This window comes from Podarcis tiliguerta (genome assembly GCF_965153285.1).
Source record: "Podarcis tiliguerta genome assembly, chromosome: 13".
Lineage (NCBI taxonomy): Eukaryota > Metazoa > Chordata > Lepidosauria > Squamata > Lacertidae > Podarcis > Podarcis tiliguerta.
In genome coordinates, this window is record NC_139546.1 from 41662670 (window position 1) to 41683639 (window position 20970).

General features: G+C 40.6%; 2 protein-coding genes across 3 annotated transcripts; one reads left to right on the plus strand and one right to left on the minus strand.

Moving 5' to 3' along the window:
- Positions 1–228: 228 nt before the first annotated feature.
- LOC310663102 (vomeronasal type-2 receptor 26-like) lies at positions 229–3430 on the minus strand. 2 transcript variants are annotated; one of them, XR_014504364.1, is made up of 3 exons: positions 3169–3430; positions 2331–2457; positions 229–1531 (listed from the first exon to the last, which is right to left on the minus strand). XR_014504364.1 is itself a non-coding variant. In XM_083410730.1 (3 exons), the coding sequence occupies exons 1-3, from the start codon at positions 3184–3186 to the stop codon at positions 600–602; spliced, it is 927 nt and encodes a 308-aa protein (XP_083266856.1). In that variant the 5' UTR covers positions 3187–3430; the 3' UTR covers positions 229–599. The 2 variants fall into 2 exon arrangements, 1 of the variants encoding a protein (XP_083266856.1); XM_083410730.1 differs by having other exon boundaries at positions 229–1381.
- Positions 3431–10128: 6698 nt separating this feature from the next.
- Positions 10129–15224, plus strand: LOC310662250 (vomeronasal type-2 receptor 26-like; the record flags this gene model as incomplete). The annotated part of the gene is made up of 3 exons (XM_083409023.1): positions 10129–10164; positions 13716–13842; positions 14323–15224. 3 exons carry the CDS (start codon positions 10129–10131, stop codon positions 15222–15224), a joined length of 1065 nt encoding a protein of 354 aa, XP_083265149.1.
- Between the last annotated feature and the right edge of the window lie 5746 nt (positions 15225–20970).

Here is a 20970-nt window from a genome sequence, read left to right on the forward strand (position 1 = left end):
ACTTTATCCAGTTTCAATGCAAATCTTATGTATGCCTCTATGTATGAATAAAAGAAGGTTGCTTTATTCATGTAGCTGAATAAATGAAGGTTCTTAATGGTCTTTTTATTATATTTGTTTACAAATTTATAAGCCACATTTAATAAGAAACAAAAATGCAGAATGCAACATAACAATTAAAAAAATCCATAAAACATTATAAAAAATGAGCAATCTGGCTGCCAAATTCTGCACCAGCTGAAATTTCCAAAGGATCTTCAGAAACAACTCCAAGTATAACGTGTTGCTGTAATCTAACCTAGAAATTAACAAAGCATAGACAACAGAAGTTAGGTTTCCCCTGTTCAGATAGCGGCAGCGCTGGGCCACCAGCTGAAGCTGATAAAAGGCACTCCATGCCACGGAGGTCACCTGTGCCTCAAGCAAGAGCAAAGGATCAAGAAGTAGCCCCCGCCTATTTACCCACTCCTTCAGAAGGAGTGTAACCACATCAAAAGCAGGCAACCTCCCATCCATGCAGTCTAGGGAACTGCCCACCAAAGGTCCCTCAGTCTCATCTGGAATGAGCTTGAGTTTGTTGGCACTCATCCAATCCAACTTTAACTAGATTGGGACTTTCCAATTTGTGATTTGTTCTTTCCTCTCATTAGCTGCCCCCTGCTGTTCAACTCAGGTTTAATCAAAATGATATAGCATTTAGGGGCAAAGATGCAGCCCAGTAACCCAGCGCCAGAGGCCAAGATGGAGAAGATCTCCACAGCCACCATGTATTTCCCTTTTGTGCTAAGGTAGGTGGGGACAAATGCCAGCCACACACTGCAAAACACCACCATGCTGAAGGTGATGAACTTGGCTTCATTGAAACTGTCAGGCAACTTTCTGGCTAAGAAGGCCACAGTGAAGCTGATACTGGCCAGGAAGCCCATATAGCCCAGGACAGAGTAAAACATGATAGCCGATCCTTCATTACATTCCAGAACAATCTCTTCAGCCATTGTATGTGCATCTAAATCAGGGAAAGGGGGAGAGATTGCCAGCCATAGAGTACAAAGAATAGCTTGAACTAGGGAGCAGGAAACCACAACAGAAATATCCAGTCTTTTCCCCATCCATCTCCTCATACTGGACCCTGGCTTGGTGGCCATGAAAGCTAAAATGACTGTGGTCGTTTTGGCCAAAATACAAGAAACTGCCACAGAGAATATCATGATAAAAGCAGCTTGTTGAAAGAGACACATAACTTTATGAGGTTGACCAATGAACAGCAAAGCAGAAACAAAGGAGAGAAAGAGGGAGATGAGGAGAGTGTAGGTGATGTTTCGGTTGTTGGCTTTGACTATGGGAGTGTCCTTGTGCTTAATGAATATCCCATGCACCAAAGCTGTGATAAAACAAAAGGAAAGAGAGAAATTAGCTAAGATTACCCCCAACGGCTCTTTGTATGACAAGAAGCTGATCTTCTTTGGAACACACAAATCTTGTTCTTTGTTTGCATAATGATCTTCTGGACATTGAATGCAGTATTCTGCATCTAAAAAAGGAAACAGATTTTGTTTTATACATGGATGTACTTCTACATACAGTACATTACTGAATTCAATAAAACTGAGTGAATTTTTCTGTGCTATTTTTGGGTATGGAAAAGGGGCAGAGTAGATTTTGTTATATGTTCTTTAGTGAGATAAAATTATCCAACAGTTTTTCTTTCCCTGAATGAAAAAATAATAATTCAGAAACTGTAGCTCACTGAATACTAAATAAAATTCCATTTTTAGTTTTTATTGTTGGATGAAGAATTGGAAGTAGTGGAGGCCTCGTCCATCTCTTCTTTCATGAATAAAATGATTTAAAAGAACATTACTCTTAAAACTGGATTCCAAAAGTGAAGTAAAAACTCATTGACCTCTCAAAGATTTGTTAGAAAATTCTTTTAGCTCAGGCATATTTACAAAACCCTGTATGGTGACACCTAGCTCAAAACCAGTGTACACAATCTCAGTTACTTTTGCATGACTATGCGTATAGCCGATCCCCTCACTGATGGTATTTTCATTCCCCAAACATCACAAAGCAAGAGTTATTGTGAACTACGTATTCTTCTTGTCCTGTTATGCTCAAATCTTGTTAACTTCGAAATTTCCTTTCCTTTACTTTTCTTCTGAGAAGCTGAACGCTATGCTAAACAACAAAGAAATGCTGTGGGTATCACCAGCAGCACTAAATTTGGAACATTTAAATATGAAGTAAATTCTTGTCCATAAACAGTGTTGAACAAGTGATTGATAGCAGTTAATAATCTGAGGAAAATGCTATGAATAAAATGTATTTACCTCTAAATTTAGAAATCCTCCCTTCTGGACATGGAAGACAATCATAGCAGCAGAAAGGTTTTTCTTCCTTCTTGCTCTTGCTGTAACCTGGATGGCAAGCGTTGTTGCACACTGAAAGCGGCTGTACCTGTGCATAAATGAAATTAGTGGGTGTTTAAACACTGAGATCCAGCTCCAAGGGCCTTCTGGCGGTTCCTTTACTGCGAGAAGCGAAGTAACAGGAAATCAAGCAAAGGGCCTTCTCAGTAGTGGCACCCGCCTTGTGGAACGCCCTCCCACCATATGTCAAAGAAATAAAGAACTATCCAACTTTTAGAGGACATCTGAAGGAAGGCAGCCCTCTTTAGGTAAGCTTTTAATATTTGATGAATTATGGTATTTCAATATTTTTCTGGTAGCCGCCCAGAGTGGCTGGGGAAACCCAGCCAGATGTGTGGGGTATAAATAATAAATAAATTATTATTGTTATTATTGTTATTATACATTCAAATTTTGGGGAGGAGAAGGGAGTTGTATGACAGTCTCCTGCAATAAAGATAGGAGCAAGGAAATTTGACCAGATTTTTGGGTGGGTGGTGTTAAAGCTTAGATTCTTTCCAACAGCAATACCTGAGAGGTCTCTTATTATCTGTATTTGGTGAATATTCTTTATAACCAGCAGTAAAGTATTGCAGTTATGGGAAAGTAGAACCTATTGCCACTTATCCCCTGCCCAGTGGGTCAAAGTAAGGATGAGGCACTTTTATGATGAGGGCTGTAGCTGGATGTCCACTCTGATAAGGCACAATACTTTGTATGAAGCAAGCACACTGTACAGAGATAGCTGAAAGGTTCTTACATTTCTAACTTTAAACATGCCTCAGAATAGACTGATTTCTTCTAGAATGGCCATTGGTCTTACACTTCGAGTAAAACACTTTCAGCCCCATCTAGGATCTTCATTTTCCCCTCAGGGAAAACAAACTGGATTGCCATGTCTAGCTAACTCCTAATTCAGACCTACCATCTGACAGTTTTAACCTATCTAGGATCTAACCAGGCTCTATCCAAGCCCTTTCTAGGTACTTTCCAAGCCCTAAAGCAATCCTATCTCCACTAACTGTCAGACAGGCCCTATTTGACCATTTAACTGTCAAGTTCTAACTTCAAATTCCCTACTGTCTCTCCTGATTGGGTGACACTCAACCCATTGTCTGGATGCTCAAGTTCCATGCATCACAAGTTATATTTCTCCAGTTCTCCTATCAAAAGGATTTGTGCTACCAAAACGATGGATGGACAATTATTAGTTTATCATTATTCTTATATATTTATTTATACCCTGCCTTTCCCCCTGACATGGACTAAGGGCTGCTTACAGATGAAATGGGAACAGCTAAAAACCGGCTTGGGGGATTGTCATAAAAACAATTAAACAATAATAAAAATAAAACTATACAGAAGCATAAATGATCTAATAACAATGTACAGATAATTAGAATACCTGTTTAAATGCAGTTGGCCATACAATGTCCTCCATGGAAACGCTCAGGATTTTGTCTTCAGGAGCTAAGGGATCTATCCTTCCAACTTTGGCTCGGAGAAAGGAGCGGTTTGGAAATGTCACCCAATTGATAATATCAAATCCAGCAGTGATATCCCCATTATGATTAAAGGAAACCTTTTCTCCAGCACTGTTGTTAAATGAGACTCTCCTAAGGTAATGCTGAAGCTAAATTGAAACAACAAAAAGCAAATAATATGGATATATAAGATGCTTCAAATAGACTATATACCACCCTATACTTGGAGGTCTCAAAAGCACTGTGCGTACTTCTCAAAGTGTTGCAAAATTTCCTAAGCCTTCAAACATTGTCATAATTTTTTGCAACCAATCTATTGCCATCAATAACATGCACAATTCATATAAACACAAGGGTGGAATCTACACACATATAAAAACCGTTCTGAAAATGCTTTTTCTTAAGCGTTAAAAAAAAAAGAGAGAGATCCAAGAGGCAAGGGTAACACAAGGTTGTTTGCAGGATTGTAAATAAATGCAAACACCAGAAAATGCCAACAAGCCTCCTAGGACCTCGTTCCAAATAAGACAAGTATAGGGTAACCCCTAGAAGGCCCAGCATGATGCTTCTTGGGGTGGGGTCTAAAATGGTTTTTAAAGTGAAAGCAATTAAAGTTTTGGATTTTTTTGGGTTTTTTAATGAAGGAAGTCATTTGAGCACCAGCCCTTTGTGGCCTCTCTCTGGGGCTGCTGCATCTGGGCATTTACCTGCCATGGCTCTTGGTTTAGAAACTGCTGACCTCTTCCTAGCACCATAGTTCCGTGTTTGAATATGAATGAGTGCATGGGTTGCAAAGCATGCGCAAATTCATGGGGGAAACAGGAAAGCTATTGCTAACATTCAAGGCAGATATAGACATTCTCCAGAAAGAAATGCATCATGGGGAAGAGCAGGGGGAGAAGACTATTGCCAGAATGTCCTGTTTGAAGGCTTCTCCAAGCTGTCTGGTTGTCTGCTATAGGAAGGCCTTGGACTGAGCCAGCAGGATCCTTCCTTTGTTCTTAGTGTATTCAGGACATTACCTTCCATAACTCTTGATTTTGAAGTTTTACTCCGTCATCCACTATCACTCTGCCTTTGTATCTAGATGGATGCATGGCCTGCAATGCATGTGCTACAGCAAAGACTGCGTTGTACACACTGTAGCTGTGGCCAGTCAGGCTCATTTCAAAGACAGATGCAGGAAGAGTCTCCAGCTGCTCTTTCCCACTGCAGATGTCTACACCGTCCTTTTCTGTATCAGTTTTAGGGAGCAAACAGTCAAAAGCTGTTTCCCAAAAGACCCTAAGAAAAGCATCTTCTTTCTCTGAGGTAGGACTTCTCCCCTGAATAAATTTCTGGAATCCCACAATCTCCTTTGAGTGAAGTGCGATGGATAGAGAACCGTGTATGATGTCTATTTCCCAATCTCTTTGAAAGGAAATGGATGTAAATTCCATCTGTGCCATCATGATCCAAACTTTTGCATTCATTGTTCCGTCCTCTATTTCCAGAAACCATGGAAACATTCTCAAGAATACCATAGTATAAATTTCACCTTGTAATACCACAACGTTGGCAGTGCTACAAACAATAGCTTTGAATGTATTGACCCACTCGGTCACCTTTTCTTCCATACCAGTGGTAACATACAGTGTTGGCAAACTTTGGATAAAGTCGAAGCAAATACCTTTTTTGGAAAATTCAGGAAGCACAGTCTGTACAAACCTGTCTCCATTGTCACCAGTGATAAAAACCACCCCAATCCATATCCACCTGAAAAACAGCAGCAGCTGGAGGATTCCTGCAGCCTGATGCTCTTCAGCAGGAAACATCCATTGGAAGAACGCTTCTTGGGTTTGGTCATTTATTACTAGAGTAGAGCCAAATCCAAGCTATAAGAAAAAATAAAATAAAATCCAGAGATATGAAATGTTAAGAGTTCTTCCAAAACCCTGTTGACTCTCTGCCCTCTATAATGACATTTCCTAGACATGGAATGTCTGGTGTTATCCTTTTCATTCATATCTCTGAGTAGATATAAATATGAAACAGGAAAAGCAAAATATTATCTGAGGAGCAAGAGCAGTATAGCTAGCTTATTGTAATCCTATCTTCCATGTAGACGCATTACCTGCGAAATCTTGTAGATATATAGAGTCATTGCCACGTAGAGACACACATTTGAATCGGGACCCATAATGAAAGCTACTGCATTATCATGCACATCACACTTGTAGTTTGGGATGAATCTGCCCCTTGTGGAGAGAAGTTCCATTGAGGCCTGACTGGTCTCTCTTGCAGTGAAATGGCTGTTACAGATGTGGAAGCCCAGGGTGAGGTTGGATAAGATCCAGAGATTTTCATTGATCTCATTTACAGCAAATATGAAGGACAAGATGTGCTGGTAGGTCTGAGTCATATATCTGCAATCAGATTTTCATGCTGTGTCAGAGCATCTCTGCTTCAGAATATATGCATCTCTGAATTTTACCCCAATCTATTTTGAATCCACACATACACATTCGCCCTGCTTCACATCTGCAGTGATATCCACTTTCATTTATGGATCTGTATGTCTCTTCTGCTAATATTATTCTAGTAATGCCTGTTACACTGATCTGCTCTCACAGGGTGGGGTGACAAAATTGAATGGAGGAATTTGCATGTCTTAGAAAATGGATCTTTGATGGGCAGGTAATCTAAGTCATAGTGATTTGGGGAGAGGTCTGAAAGGGAGATGTGTTCTGCCTTGTGAACAAGATCTTCAGATGAGGGAGCTGTGTGGTCTTTCACACATTGGAATAAAGGTGCATACCCTCCAACATTCCTCAGATGAAAATGGGGACATATCTCACCCCCCCAACTAACCCTCCTTGACCCCCCCATTCCCCACCCCCGCAGAGTATTTTCTATCAGGAGAAGCAAGTGGCACCACCACCACACCAATGGGACACAGCACACACCCTCTCCACTGTCCTGAGAAAACCCCTCCATCCTGATTTCATTTCACATCATTCTTTGGTAGATTTTCAAAAAGAAAAAAACACACTAATAAAGAAATATGCCAAGTTGCGGTTTCCTTTCCTGGGTTTTCCGCTGTCGGAGCACGCCAACAGTGGAAAAGCCAGCAAAGAAACCACAGTTTGTCGCATGCAACAGGATGCGTCGCACAGTGCCCACAACATTACACACTGCTCTGGGCATGGCGCAGAAACCGTTAGCTGCCATGCAGCTGGGGCAAGAGCCGACAGCCGAGTGGAGCAGACCCAGTTGGAGCACCGTGGGCTCTTCTGCTGCAGGCGGCTCGGCATGAGTTCGGCAGCGAACGTTGGAGTCTGAGGAAGAGTTGCCCTCAACATCAGGGCCCGCAGCACTCCGATGGGCCCTGCTCCGCTTGGCCCCGGACTCTAGGCCTGGCACCCATAAAAGCCTGACGCCCAGGTGCCGTGTACCCCTAGTGCCAACAGTTAAGACGGCCCTGCACTCTGCTCCACTTCCCCTTTCTTCCAGGCTAGGGGGCCCCTGCCCTCTGCCTGCCCCTGAGAGCCAGCGCGTCACACGGGCTGGGCCTTAGTGACAGCAGCCTCTGTTCCTTTTCACGCACTCTCCAGCAGCCTGAGGGAGGAATCCAGCAGCGGAGATCATGGAAAGGCAATGGGATGCCCCCTTGTTCGGACAAATGCTGGCTCATCCCCCCCCCCCCAAGTTTGGCAGTGGCTGCTGCTATTATTATTGCAATATCCATAAATATATACATAAAGAGATCTCAAAATCTAGCTGCAAATCTAAACTGTGCAGGGATGGCTAGCATCCTCCAGATGCTGCTGAACTGCAACTCCCAACATCTCTGACCGTTGGCCACCATGGCCTGCGTCAAATGGGAATTGCAGTTCAGCAACATCTAGAGGACAATAGCTTAGCCACATCTGTCTTAAGAAAGCGACTGAAATGTAGGCATCATTCATCCTAATCAACACTCTTAAAAATGAATGAGAGTTGGAGGAAGATGCTTTGGATATAAGCACAGGAACTACACAATAACACCACCACCACCTACTACCACCAATGCACATTGAGATGTAGAGAGCGATGGCATCCCAGTAATTGTACTCCGAGTTTATTCTAAGAATCTTACCTGAGCAGAAAATGGTTAAAACCTAAAACTAACAAATGTATTATGGCATAAATGTTTTTGTGCTTAAGTGCATTTCATCATAAGTAAACTCTAACCCATGAAAGCTTATGCTATAATAAGAGTCGTCGCCCCCCCCCCCCCCGCCGCCTTTTCTCTTTTTTTGCTGCAACAGACTAACACAGCTAGACCGTCTGGAAAATGATATGATCAAGAAATCAATTCCTTACACAATTTCATCAAGGAGTTCATGAGAGGGATGTTTTTCAAAAGTTATAGGGCTGGAAAATGTGTAGATCTGAGATATGATGCCAGCAATGATGAGGTCTCCTGACTGATAATACTTGTAATTTACTGGAAGAGGGTCACTGAAATCACATTGAGCTACAGTTAGACTCCACACAGCCCGAGGAAGCAGCAGCCACACCAATAGCATGAAACATACCATCTTGAACACACAACTGTCTTAGCACTTATTCTCATGTTCCCTGAGCAACACTGAATGGTCACTCTTTTGACTTATTGACAGCCAAGACTATACACTGCAGAGTATCAGCAGTCAGAGTGACCACCCCCTGCCTGTCTTAAGCACCTGCTTTGGATGCTACAGGGAATGTTAATAGCACCCATCAGTCTTGGGTCTTTGTTTTTGCTGTGGCTAATGGAACTCCCTTGGGACGCATTGAAGAAGAGGAAGTAATCATGGTGAATTTGATAATTACTCAGTAGCAGTGCTATTTTTCTAGAAAAAGAGGTGTTGGAACTCAACGTTCTCCTAGAATGGCAATGGCTCCCACCTGAGAGGTGCCGGAACTGAATTCCAGTGAGTTCTGGCTGGAAAAAAGCCCTAATAAAAAAGCCCATATATACGTACTTTGTAGCAAAAAACCAGGTATGGCTTGAACAGTGAGGCTGTATTTAAACATACCATTATGAGGACCATCTGTACTATGCATTTAAAGCAGCAGCATACTAATTTAAATAGTCATTGCTCCCCATCCCATTTATTTATTTTTTGAAAACTGCTGTTTATTAACGGTCCTCAGGATGTTAGGAGACCCCTCTCTCCCCTCACAGAGCTACAGTTCTCAGAGTTCCACAGGAAGAGAGATTGATTGTTAAACCACTCTGGAAATTGCAGCTCTGTGAATGGAATATTACAGAGGATCGGAGTCATATAATCTACTCTTCCAGATCGATCTAGGTTTTCATTAGCTCCTGATGTAATGAAACTTAGTTGTTTCAACTGAAAAGCCCCATAAGACAGAGACCAACTGAGAAGTCTCACTCCATCTACCAGCTTTTATATAGTTTGATTTTATAGGTAATCTAAGCTTCTTCGCATGAAACACAAATAAATTCAAAATATTCTGCATTTCTTTGGTATTCCTTCATGGGGAAGGAGGCAGAGAAGCTAAAACAGAACTAAAAACATTGGAATCAACTTCATTTGAATCGTTGCTATTCATACAGCTAACACCCTTTTAGCTAACTTTTGGTGAACATTTAGCTAACTTTTGGTGAAAAGCAAAGGTTTCACAGTCCCTCCCGCTTCAAAAATGATGTAAAGAGGATGGTGTGTAATCAGGGACCAAAGAATGATCTGGTAAGAGGGCATGGTAGATAGTGTGAAATAAAGAATTAAATTTAATTTTTACAGATTCCTAAAAGTGATTGGATTAACATGTAAGATAGGAGCAGAACTATATATTGAACTTTTCACTTCTCTGAATGTGCAGCACAATACCCACCAGTTTGAACCTATCAAATTACACTTTAAACAGGCAATAGACATATTCCACAATTGGGGTTTTTTTGGTGATCTATGGATCAGTCTATTTTTGTCCGAAGGAAGTTGGACATATATACATTTGTAAGTCTCTACCAACGTATCCTGGCCTTGATATTTGCTGTCAAGGAGATCAATGAAAATCCCCAGATTTTACCAAATGTCACCCTGGGTTTCCATATCTATAACAGCTATTTCACTGCAAAATGGACCTATCATGCCTCACTGGAACTCTTCTCTACACTGGGCAAATTAACCCCCAACTACAAATGTGATAGTCAGAACAATCCAGGAGCAGTCATTGGGGGACCTGTCTCTGAAGTCTGTCTCTACATGGGAGATATCCCAAGCATCTATAAGATTCCACAGGTAAGATGTATGAATGCAGTAGGAGAGGTTAACAAGGCACCTGCTCATCTGTTTACTTGTAAAGGGTTTCATTTGAAACAATTTATTTGCAATGTGTGTTTTTTTATCTGATACTTCCATAAGTAAGAATATAAGAAAAGCCCTATTGGATTAAGGCAGCAAACTATCTAGCCCTGCATTCTGTTCTCAAAGAAGCCAGCCAAATGCCTTTGGGAAGTCCACAAGCAGGACATGAGTGCAACATCACTGTCCACACCTGTCATTCTCAGCAACTGGAATAACAACAACAACAACAATAACAACAATAACATTTTATTATTTATACCCCACCCATCTGGCTGGGTTTCCCCAGCCACTCTGGTCGGCTATTCACTACCTAATTCAAAATGCTATATGCTTGTGCATAAGATTCCACAGAAAATATGCGTGGCATTTGATTGCCAAAATCTTTAACATTTCAAGGTGTGACCTTGGATGAGTTCAGGCAAATAAAATATATTACTGAAAATGAGATCTATCTTGCAACACTATGGAATAAATCTCGACATATAGTTAAAAAGGTTACCAAAGGTTACCATTTTGTTACAAGTAACCTATAATCAACCAAAAGCTGCTAAGTGCATAAGGTTAGTGAAGAAGAACACTTGCTTTTTTAGGATTTGGAATTTAAGAAAGGTAATATTAAGATTGATGAGATATAAGGAAACACATTAAGCTGAGGTGGAGTTTTAATGCAAAGGTTTGATATCTCTGAACTCAGAGGTTTACATTGCTTAGAAGAGACTGACTTCCAACATGCAACATTGAGGGGGTCCACAAGTCCTCCTCCTCCTCCCTGTTTTCCTCCTCCTTCCAGTTCTTTCAGATCCCAAGGTCTTTCCAGATTGAGTAATGGCGGAAGAATGAGTAGTACCATCAATTTATTCACAGAGATGAAATAGGAAGCCCCAGTAATGATGTATTTGAGCTGCCTGTGATTTCTCTGTAGTGGAGTTCAGAGCCCACCTTTTCTTCAGAATCTTTGTACAGTGGTACCTCAGGTTACAGACACTTCAGGTTACAGACACTTCAAGTTACAGACTCCGCTAACCCAGAAATAGTATCTCGGGTTAAGAATTTTGCCTCAGGATGAGAACAGAAATCGTGCTTCGGCGTCACAGCAGCAGGAGGCGGCCCCATTAGCTAAAGTGGTGCTTCAGGTTAAGAACAATTTCAGGTTAAGAACAGACCTCCAAAACGAATTAAGTTCTTAACCTGAGATACCACTGTATTATGATCTTGTAGCCCACAAAAAATCATACAGGATTGGTCTTTTTCTCCACACATAATTTTGTAAATTTCCATTAGATCATATATGGCTCCCCTGCAGTGATAGAGAAGACAACCCAACCTGCTTTCTGTAACCAGATGTTCCCAAATTTGGAGCTTCAATATAAGGCAATTCTCCAGATACTGCTTTATTTCAAGTGGACATGGATTGGAGTAATTTCTATAAATGATCACAATGGAGAGAAGTTCTTACAGAATATGATCCCCAGGTTAGCCCAGAGAGGCATCTGCTTTGATTTCATAGATAGAATTCCCAAAATGTATTTTTCCACTTTTAATAAGAGTTCATTGATCAAGTTATTTGAAATGCATGAAATCATTATGCAGAGCAGTGTGAATGCAGTCGTCATTCAAGGTGAAATTGAGACAATGATCATGCTGAAGTCAGTCTCCATGGCTTTAAAATATGAGCTCCTCACAACAAAGAGAAATGGTAAAGTTTGGATTATGACAGCCCAGATGGAGTTCACTTCCTTTCCTTTTCAAAGAAATTGGGACATAGACTTCCTACATGGTGCTATATCCTTTGCTGTTCACTCCAGTGAGGTTGTAGGATTCCAGAAATTTCTTCTGTTGAGAAACCCTTCTTCAGAGAAAGAAGATGGCTTCCTTAGGGTTTTTTGGGAGCAGGCATTTGGGTGTCAGTTCCCCAAATCTATGGTAGAGCTACAGGATGAAGCCATCTGCAGTGGAGAAGAGAAGTTGGAGACTCTGCCTGCCTCTGTTTTTGAAATGAGCATGACTGGCCACAGCTACAGTGTCTACACAGCTGCCTTTGCTGTAGCACATGCATTGCAGGCCATGCATTCATCTAGATTCAAAGGCAGAATGATAGCAGATGGAGGAGTAAAACTTCAGAATCAAGAGTTGTGGAAGGTAATGTCCTGAATACACTAAGAACAATAGAAGGATCCTGCTGGCTCAGTCCAGGGGCTTCCTATAGCAGACAACCAGACAGCTTGGGGAAGCCTTCATACAGGACATTCTGGCAATAGTCTTCTCCCACTGTTCTTCTCCAGTGCCCGGTTTTCAGAGGCATGATGTATTCATTTCTGAAGAATGTCTATATGTGCCTTGAATAGAAGCAATAGCTTTTCTGTTTCCTCAAGGAATTTGTAGAAGCTCCAGGTCTCACAAGATTCAGATAAGTACAAAAAGAATTGAATATTATGTGGAAATTCCAAAAATACATGATGATGAGCAGGGAGTATTTTTTTGCTGTCCCTGCCTTCCACCACAGCATGTGTGAATGATACAGCTGTGGATGCAGTGGTGGCTGTTCCTCCCTGTCATATTCTGCTGCTGCCCTGCCAGGGTTAGGTTTGCTTTATTAATTACTATCTCAAGGTGGTATATGCACATCTTCTACTCTATATCTATGATTACTCAGCATAAAGCTTTGCAAAAGTTCTATAATCAAGTGGAAATTATTGTCAGCATATCCTAAAGAATTGCCTTTGTTTTATTTTCTTTACCCTGCTTTTCTTTAGCTTAACCATTTTGTTAAGAGGATTGTATTTAATAACACTGTTGGGGAAAAGGTTTCCTTTAATGAAAATGGGGAGATAGAGGCTGGATTAGATGTTATAAACTGGGTCACATTTCCAAACCAGTCCTTTCAGAGAGTCAAAGTTGGAAAGATAGACTCCATGGCTCCCCAAGAAGAAGCGTTTAGCATTTGGGAAGAAGCTATTGTGTGGCCCAGAAGCTTTAACCAGGTGAGGTCCATTCATTTTTGTTGCATATCTATTACTTCCAGAATGATTCACAGTTCACCTATTGACATTGCTCAGTTCTGGGTTCACCCACCGCTTTGGTGTAGGGATGGAAGAATGTTTGAAAATGTTGTGTCAATTAAGTGACATCTATAAACCACTTTCAGCACCAGATCCTAACCTCGAGGCAATTAAAGACATAAATATGTTGGGGTTGTGCTGCTTTTCTTCAGAGCCAAACATCCTGATTGGCCATTCTTCACCAATCTTTCACTTTCCTTTTCCACGATCATTTAGCCATCTGTAACTTACTAAAATAACTTGGCCAATCTGACTATCCAAAGTGTTCTTCCCCTAAGCATGACAGGGAGATTCTGGTCTTAAAGATTCTGTCTTCTTTCCCATATGGTGGCACTGTATGAGTCAGTTCTTCAAGTTTCCAGAATGTAATGTCCTTTTTACAAGCTTGCAAAACAGAAAACCTTCTCTTCTTTCATTTGTGGACAGGTGCAGCCCCGTTCTGTTTGTAATGATAAATGCCCATTGGGTTACCATAAAGCAAAGAAGGAAGGGGAGCCATTTTGTTGCTATGACTGCATTCAATGTCCTGAAGGGAGGTCTTCCAACCAGATGGGTAAGAGACATCATGCACAGAGCCTTTCAAATGAAGTGTCACTCAGGTATTCAGAAATCCATTTCCCTTGTGTGGAGAAAATTGTTCGGAATTCAGTGAAGGATGCGGTTCTTGATCTGAAGATACAGCATGATATACTTAACCATTGCAGTCCTAAGTCATGGAGAGGTGGTCATTATCTACACCAAGAAGGAAAAAAACCCCACCACTCTTTCAGAAGAAGTTATAGTGTTTGTTCAGAGAAAATCTGAAGATTGCAGAGTTACAATTTTGGAGGGAAAGTTAAAGTTATAACAGCCTCTCCATCTTAAGGAAAAGGCACAAAGAGGGCTCAGCATGCTCAGTTACCATAGAAAAGGCCAAGGGAAATACAAAAATAACTTTCAACTCATATTTATTATTTTGTTATTTTAATATTTATTATTTTAGTAGAAAACAAATTGCGCTGCACTGCATAGAACCTTGAATTTTCTTTTTCAGACATGGATGAATGCCTTCAGTGCCCACAAGATCATTACCCAAACATGGAACGGGATTCATGCATGCCAAAGGACATCAGTTTCTTGTCTTATGTAGAACCTTTGGGGATCGCTTTGGCAGTTCTTGCTCTTTCCCTTTCTTTGATCACAGCTTTGGTGCTTTGGGTCTTCATTAAGCACCGGGAAACTCCCATAGTCAAAGCCAACAACCGGAACCTGTCCTACACTCTCCTCACCTCCCTCATGTTCTCCTTCCTTTGTGCTTTGCTATTTATCGGTCAACCTGAGAAAGTGACGTGTCTCCTTCGGCAAACAGCATTTGGCATCATCTTTTCAGTGGCAGTTTCTTGTGTGTTGGCCAAGACAATCATTGTGGTTCTTGCTTTCAGAGTCACCAAACCAGGGTCCAGCATGAGGAAATGGGTGGGGAAACAACAGGCCACCTCCATTGTTCTTTCCTGCTCCCTGACTCAGGCCGCCCTTTGTTGTGTATGGCTGACAACGTCTCCCCCATTCCCAGATTTGGATATGCACTCTGTGTCTAAAGAAATTGTTCTGGAATGTAATGAAGGGTCAGTCACCATGTTCTATAGTGTCTTGGGGGTTTTGGCCTTGTTGGCTATTGTCAGCTTCACAGTGGCCTTCCTAGCCAGGAAGTTACCTGACAGTTTTAATGAAGCCAAGTTCATCACCTTCAGCATGCTGGTTTTTTGCAGTGTGTGGCTGTCCTTTGTCCCCACTTATCTGAGCACAAGAGGAAAATATATGGTGGCTGTGGAGATCTTCTCCATCTTAGCCTCCAGTGCTGGTGTCCTAGGCTGCATATTTTCCCCAAAATTCTACATTATTGTCTTGAGACCTCAACTGAACTACAAGGAGCAACTAAAAAGAAGAAAGGATTGACATATCTGATATTATATAGCCCTTATCCATCTTAAATCAGCTTTGATAAAGCAATCAGATATTTACAATCATGTTGGTTATTATCCCATTCCTTTGATAGTCATCATGTCATATTTTGCAGTTTTATCTCCTCAGTAAAATGTAAATGCCATGTAAAATTGTTATTCTTTATAAATGTTTGATATATTTCTGTTAAATATATGGTTGCTGTAGAGAACCAGGCCTCCAATGCTGGGTTATTAGACTGCACATGTTCCCCAAAATGTTTTATTTTTGTGCATGAATGGAACAACACAGAACAAAATAGATGAATAAAGAATTGACACAATTATCTTGTTCATTATCATATTCAACTGGGAACCATCATCATGTTATATGTTTATTGGAACTGAGGTGTATGATACAGTTTTGATTTTTTGTGTTATTTACTGGACTTTCTTTGTGCCTTGTTTGCAGGACAATTTCTTTGTCCTTTCAGTAGGCTCAACATTTAACTTGCCTTCTTGTTGTGAAGTGGATGAGATTGTGCATGTGTGAATTCTGCATTCCACTCAACCTTTCCCCAATGCTGTGCAGCCTCCCTAGCCTTCCGATTCGATCCCGAAGTTCTTCATCTAGTTTCTCAACCAAACGTTTCCCAACTTTAATCATAGTGTGATGAGAGGAGGAGAAGACCACTGTGTGAGAATGTTTTATATTTGAGAAATAATACCTTTACCCAGTGTCTTAGATCTTTCAAGAAGTTGTTCAAAACTACTTAGGTCACGTACTGCCTGATCACAAATACTTGGCTGGTTTAGAAAGTGCATGACCTACAGCATACAGTATATCTAAGACCAGAATTTCGTTGCCATGCTTAACAAAAAGCTCTGTCATCTGTAATCTGGGTGAGTTACTTTAGTATGCCACAGCTGGCTGAGTGATCATGGAAAATGCAAGAGGAAGAAGGAATATTAGTGAGCAATGACCATTCAGGGATGCTTGGCTCTGAGAACACCCTTCAACCAAATGGAAAGGTTTTTCCTTTGGGAAAGCATTGGGCTCAATATTTGTTCTAACATGGGAGACAATGTGCGGAAAGTAATAGAAAAATGAAAACAGTGGGGATCTAGCAAAAAAAATAGATGTAATGTAATAAAGCATAAAGAGAAAACGGTGGTGGGAAGGCCCATTTAAGAACATCAAGTACTAATAATCATACTAATCAGTGCCTGGACCCACACAGTCCACCCTCTATGATATGCCAAGTTGGGCCAGGGTCAAGGGAGCAGACTTATTTAAGCAGGTTTTCTACATGCTAAAAGCAATAGTAGAAAATGAAAACAATTGGGATCTAATGAAAAAAATATAAGTTATTGATAGATGTAACAAAATAGAGAGAAAACTGATGGGAAGGCACAATAAAAACAATGCTGGAGAAAGAAATGGAATCAAGTGGAAAGATCATTATTTAGTCTATCAATTTGTAATGGTACGTCAACAATTGCATTTGTTTTACATGTGAACAAGTAAAACAGTTTAAAAGATGTAAATTTTTTTTAAAAAAAAAAGTTAGAAAAACAATACAAAATAAACATCTAAAGCTGAGACCATTCCACCTGGCTGAAAATGCTTGTTGAAAGAAGAATTACTTCCATTATTCCTGGAAAGCACCAATGGTGGGTGCCTGTCATATCTTAACAGTGCAGAAATGTTTCTTCACAGGTGGACCAGATGAAACTTCTTAAAAAACACACAATAGGCTTGTTTGCACCTGCAACTTGCAAAGAACCTCTAATTCTGCATCCATGATTATCTACCTAAGAATTATCCAATTGACCATGATTACTTCAACTTTTTCTGTAAGTCCCAAGGGAGTTCCAGGAGCTACTATGATAACAATGACCCAATGTGGATGGGTGTGATTAATATCCTGTTGTTATTCAGAGCAGGGCTTAAGACAGGCGGGGGACCATAAGTGGTATTGTAGTATTGGCTGCCAATAGGTCAACTGAGTGGCCATTCAAGTTAGGCTGTGTTACTTAAAGACACGTAACTGAATAGCAATGAGGGAATGGGAATATCGATATTCAGATAGGTTTCATGCAAAATGAGGGACCTTAATGTTGCTCAGTGTAATATGAGTGAACCTTTCACAGTAAACCACAACTATTATCATTCCGGAGGCCTAACCATTGCTGCCATCATTTCTCAGATCTACACATTTTCCAACCCTATAAACTTCAAAAAACATCCCTCTAAAGAACTCCTTGACGACATCTTGTAAGAATTTGATTCCTTTAGAATCAAGAAAATGTACCTGTGTTAATTTTTTGTAGTTAGAACAGCCAAGACTCAATGACTGGCCATGAGCTTCAGACATATTTTAGAGCTGTGACTAGATTATTCTCTACCTTTATAATATTTTGCATCAAACATTTTGCAACTTTTGCTATAGCTGTTTTTAGTTATCTTTGTCACTCGAAATTATATATTGACAGGTGTAAACATTCTTCTTCTTCTTCTTCAAAATCCATATATACAATCCATACAAAATTTATTTAATATATAGAAAGACACCATAAAAGTGTGATCTGATTACAAATGAAAATCTTTTCACAATTAAATGAGGCATTGTAAATCTTGAACCAGCTTTCTCCTGGTAAATAATTTTCTTCTATATTCACAAGAGGTTTGCTGAGACTGGATTTGCAATTTAGGTCTCACCATAATTGTGTTGGATTTTCTGGACTGGACCACCCCTCCGCTGCAGGTTCTATGGTTTCCCATTTAACTTTGCTTTGCCTTCAAGTTTCTTTATGGTCTTTGATCAATTTTAGTAGCATTTATATCATTGTCACCTCACCCTTTGAGAGCTGATCAGCCTAGTAGAAAGTATAATAATATATCAACACAAAGGAGCTCACATCTGCATAAAACAAATTTAATATCAGTAGCATTTACATGTATGAACCTGGCTTTTGAACATGAATGCATATGTCTGGTTTCTGAATAAAGTAAAAAAGGTAAAGGTAAGGGACCCCTGGATGGTTAAGTCCAGTCAAAGGTGAGTATGGCGTGCAGCGCTCATCTCACTTTTCAGGCCGAGGGAGCCGGCATTTGTCCTCAGACAGCTTTCCGGGTTATGTGGCCAGCATGACTAAACAATTACTGGCACATGGAGGATTGTGACAGAAGCCAGAGCACAAGGAAACACTGCTTATCTTCCCGCCGAGCGGCACCTATTGATCTACTTGCACTGGTGTGCTTTTAAACTGATATTGGCAGAAGCTAGACAGACCTCACCCTGTAACACAGCGCACAGTGCCACCCACCCCCTAGCTTTTGAACATTGCACATGAATGCATATGTCTGGTTTGTAAATAAGAGATATTTATTGGGGTAAAATTCAGAGATTCTTTGAATAGAGATGCACCACGTCCTGTATTCTAAATGTGAAACACTCTTACACAGTATAAAAATCTAATTGCAGGTTGATTACTCAGAGCTACCAGCACATCCTGGCCTTTGTATTTGCTGTAAAGGAGATAAATGAGAATCTACAGATGTTATCCAACCTGACCCTGGGCTTCAACATCTACAATAGCCATTTTATTGCTAGCAGGACTTATCTGGCTTCACTGGAACTCCTCTCCACATGGGGAAGATTCATCCCAAACTATAAGTGTGATGTGGGGGATAACGTTGTAGCTGTCATTGGGGGACCTAATTCAGACGTTTGTTTTTTCATGGTAACCATTCTCGGTATCTTCAAAATCCCACAGGTAAGATTTGCTCCTGAAGTCCTGGACTTTAAGAATTCAGTCATGCTTCTGGTGCCTGTTAGGGGGACTTTACTGATTCAGAGATGGAAAGCATCATGCTAGAGAAACTTGTTCAAAAGTTCTTATTTACTAAGGAAATAAATAGAATTTATGTAAAACAACATTCTTTATGCATATTTATAGGTCGGGTATGGCTCTGCCCCTGTGATTAAAGGTCATGCTCAAGGAGCTTTCTTCCAGAGGATGTTCCCAAATGTGGACCGACAGAATGCTGGGATTCTACAATTGCTGTTGTTTTTCAGGTGGACGTGGATCGGGGTGGTTTACATAGATGATGACAATGGGCAGTATTTTGTCCAGACTGTGCTTCCTGAGTTTTCCCAGAGTGGCATCTGCTTTGACTTTGTAGAAGCTTTACCATCACTCTATTTTACTGAGGATGTTGCTGACACGTTCGTTGAGTGGATTAAAACATATAAGATTATTATAGATACCACTGCCAACGTTGTGATTCTACACGGTGAAATTCATACTATGATATGCTTGAGAATGCTTCCGCAGGTTTTAGAAATAGAGGATATTACAAGGAAGACAAAAGTCTGGGTTATGACCGCACAGATGGAATTCACATCAATTCACATCCAAAATACTTGGGACATAGACATCATCCATGGTGCTTTATCCATTGCAGTTCATGCCAAGGAGGTCCTAGGATTCCAGAAATTCATTCAGATGAGAAATCCTTTCTCTGCAAAAGAAGATGTATTTCTTAGGATCTTCTGGGAAAAGGCTTTTAATTGTATATTCCCCCAAAGTGAGGTACAATGGGAGGCTGGAGAAATCTGCACGGGGGACGAGAAGCTGGAGACACTTCCTGCGTCTGTCTTTGAAATGAGCCTGACTGGCCACAGCTACAGTGTGTACAATGCAGTCTTTGCTGTAGCACATGCTTTGCAATCCATGCAGTCATTCAAATTGAAACACACAACAAAGATGGATGGAGGAAGAGGGAAGCTTCTGAATCAAGAACCATGGCAGGTAATTTCTTGAGCCCAGAGATTCAGGAGAGTTCATGCATGCCATCATCAACACATCATAAGTTCAGGAAAATGGAGTGGTGCAAGAGAGGCCACCAGGGCTGATGCTGGCATACTTTTGCTATTGTTTGGGAAAAAGAATGGTATGTTTCTACTTGTTACTTTTAAAAACATTTTGGAACCCAACTCCAAAAAGAGTTCACATGCACAGTGTTTACCTAAGGTTTGGCAAAATACCACTAGATCCTTATTCATATATTAAAGTTGTTGAAAACCACCCCCAGCCAGTAAGGAAACCTGCTTCTCCAGCAACACAGTTTGATCTAGGAGCACCTATAGTCTCTGCACTTTGTCCTTCAAGAACAGGGAAACTGAATTCATGCCAGATCGCTGACTGCTTTCTCAACACTTATGTTGCCAGGTCTTTTCCTCATGTGATTTTTTATGACTTGGCAGATATCCGGATGATGGGGATATAGCTCATTAAAATCTGATGGGTGATGATGATGAAGATGTTAATATAGGGTATATCAGATTTACTGCACTAGCAGGGTGCTTTACTATCATTATGAGTGAATATGAACTTTCAAGGGGGCCGCTAAAACGTAGTTTGTTGACTTCCCTGTTGTTTTAATTTAGCTCCATGACTTCCTTAAAAGGGTCTCCTTTAACAACAGTGCTGGGGAAAAGGTTTCCTTTGATCAAAATGGAGAATTAACAGCTGGATTTGATATTATCAACTGGGTAACATTCCCAAACCACTCCTTTCTTCGAGTCAGACTTGGCAAGATAGATGTCATTGCTCCCAAAGAGAAAACGTTGAACATTTCTTCTAATGATATTGTATGGCCTACCAAATTTAACCAGGTATGGTCAATACACACCTAAATTAATGGAAGGAAAATTACTTTGCAAAATCTTGGACTCTAAGGCTCTCATTCTGTG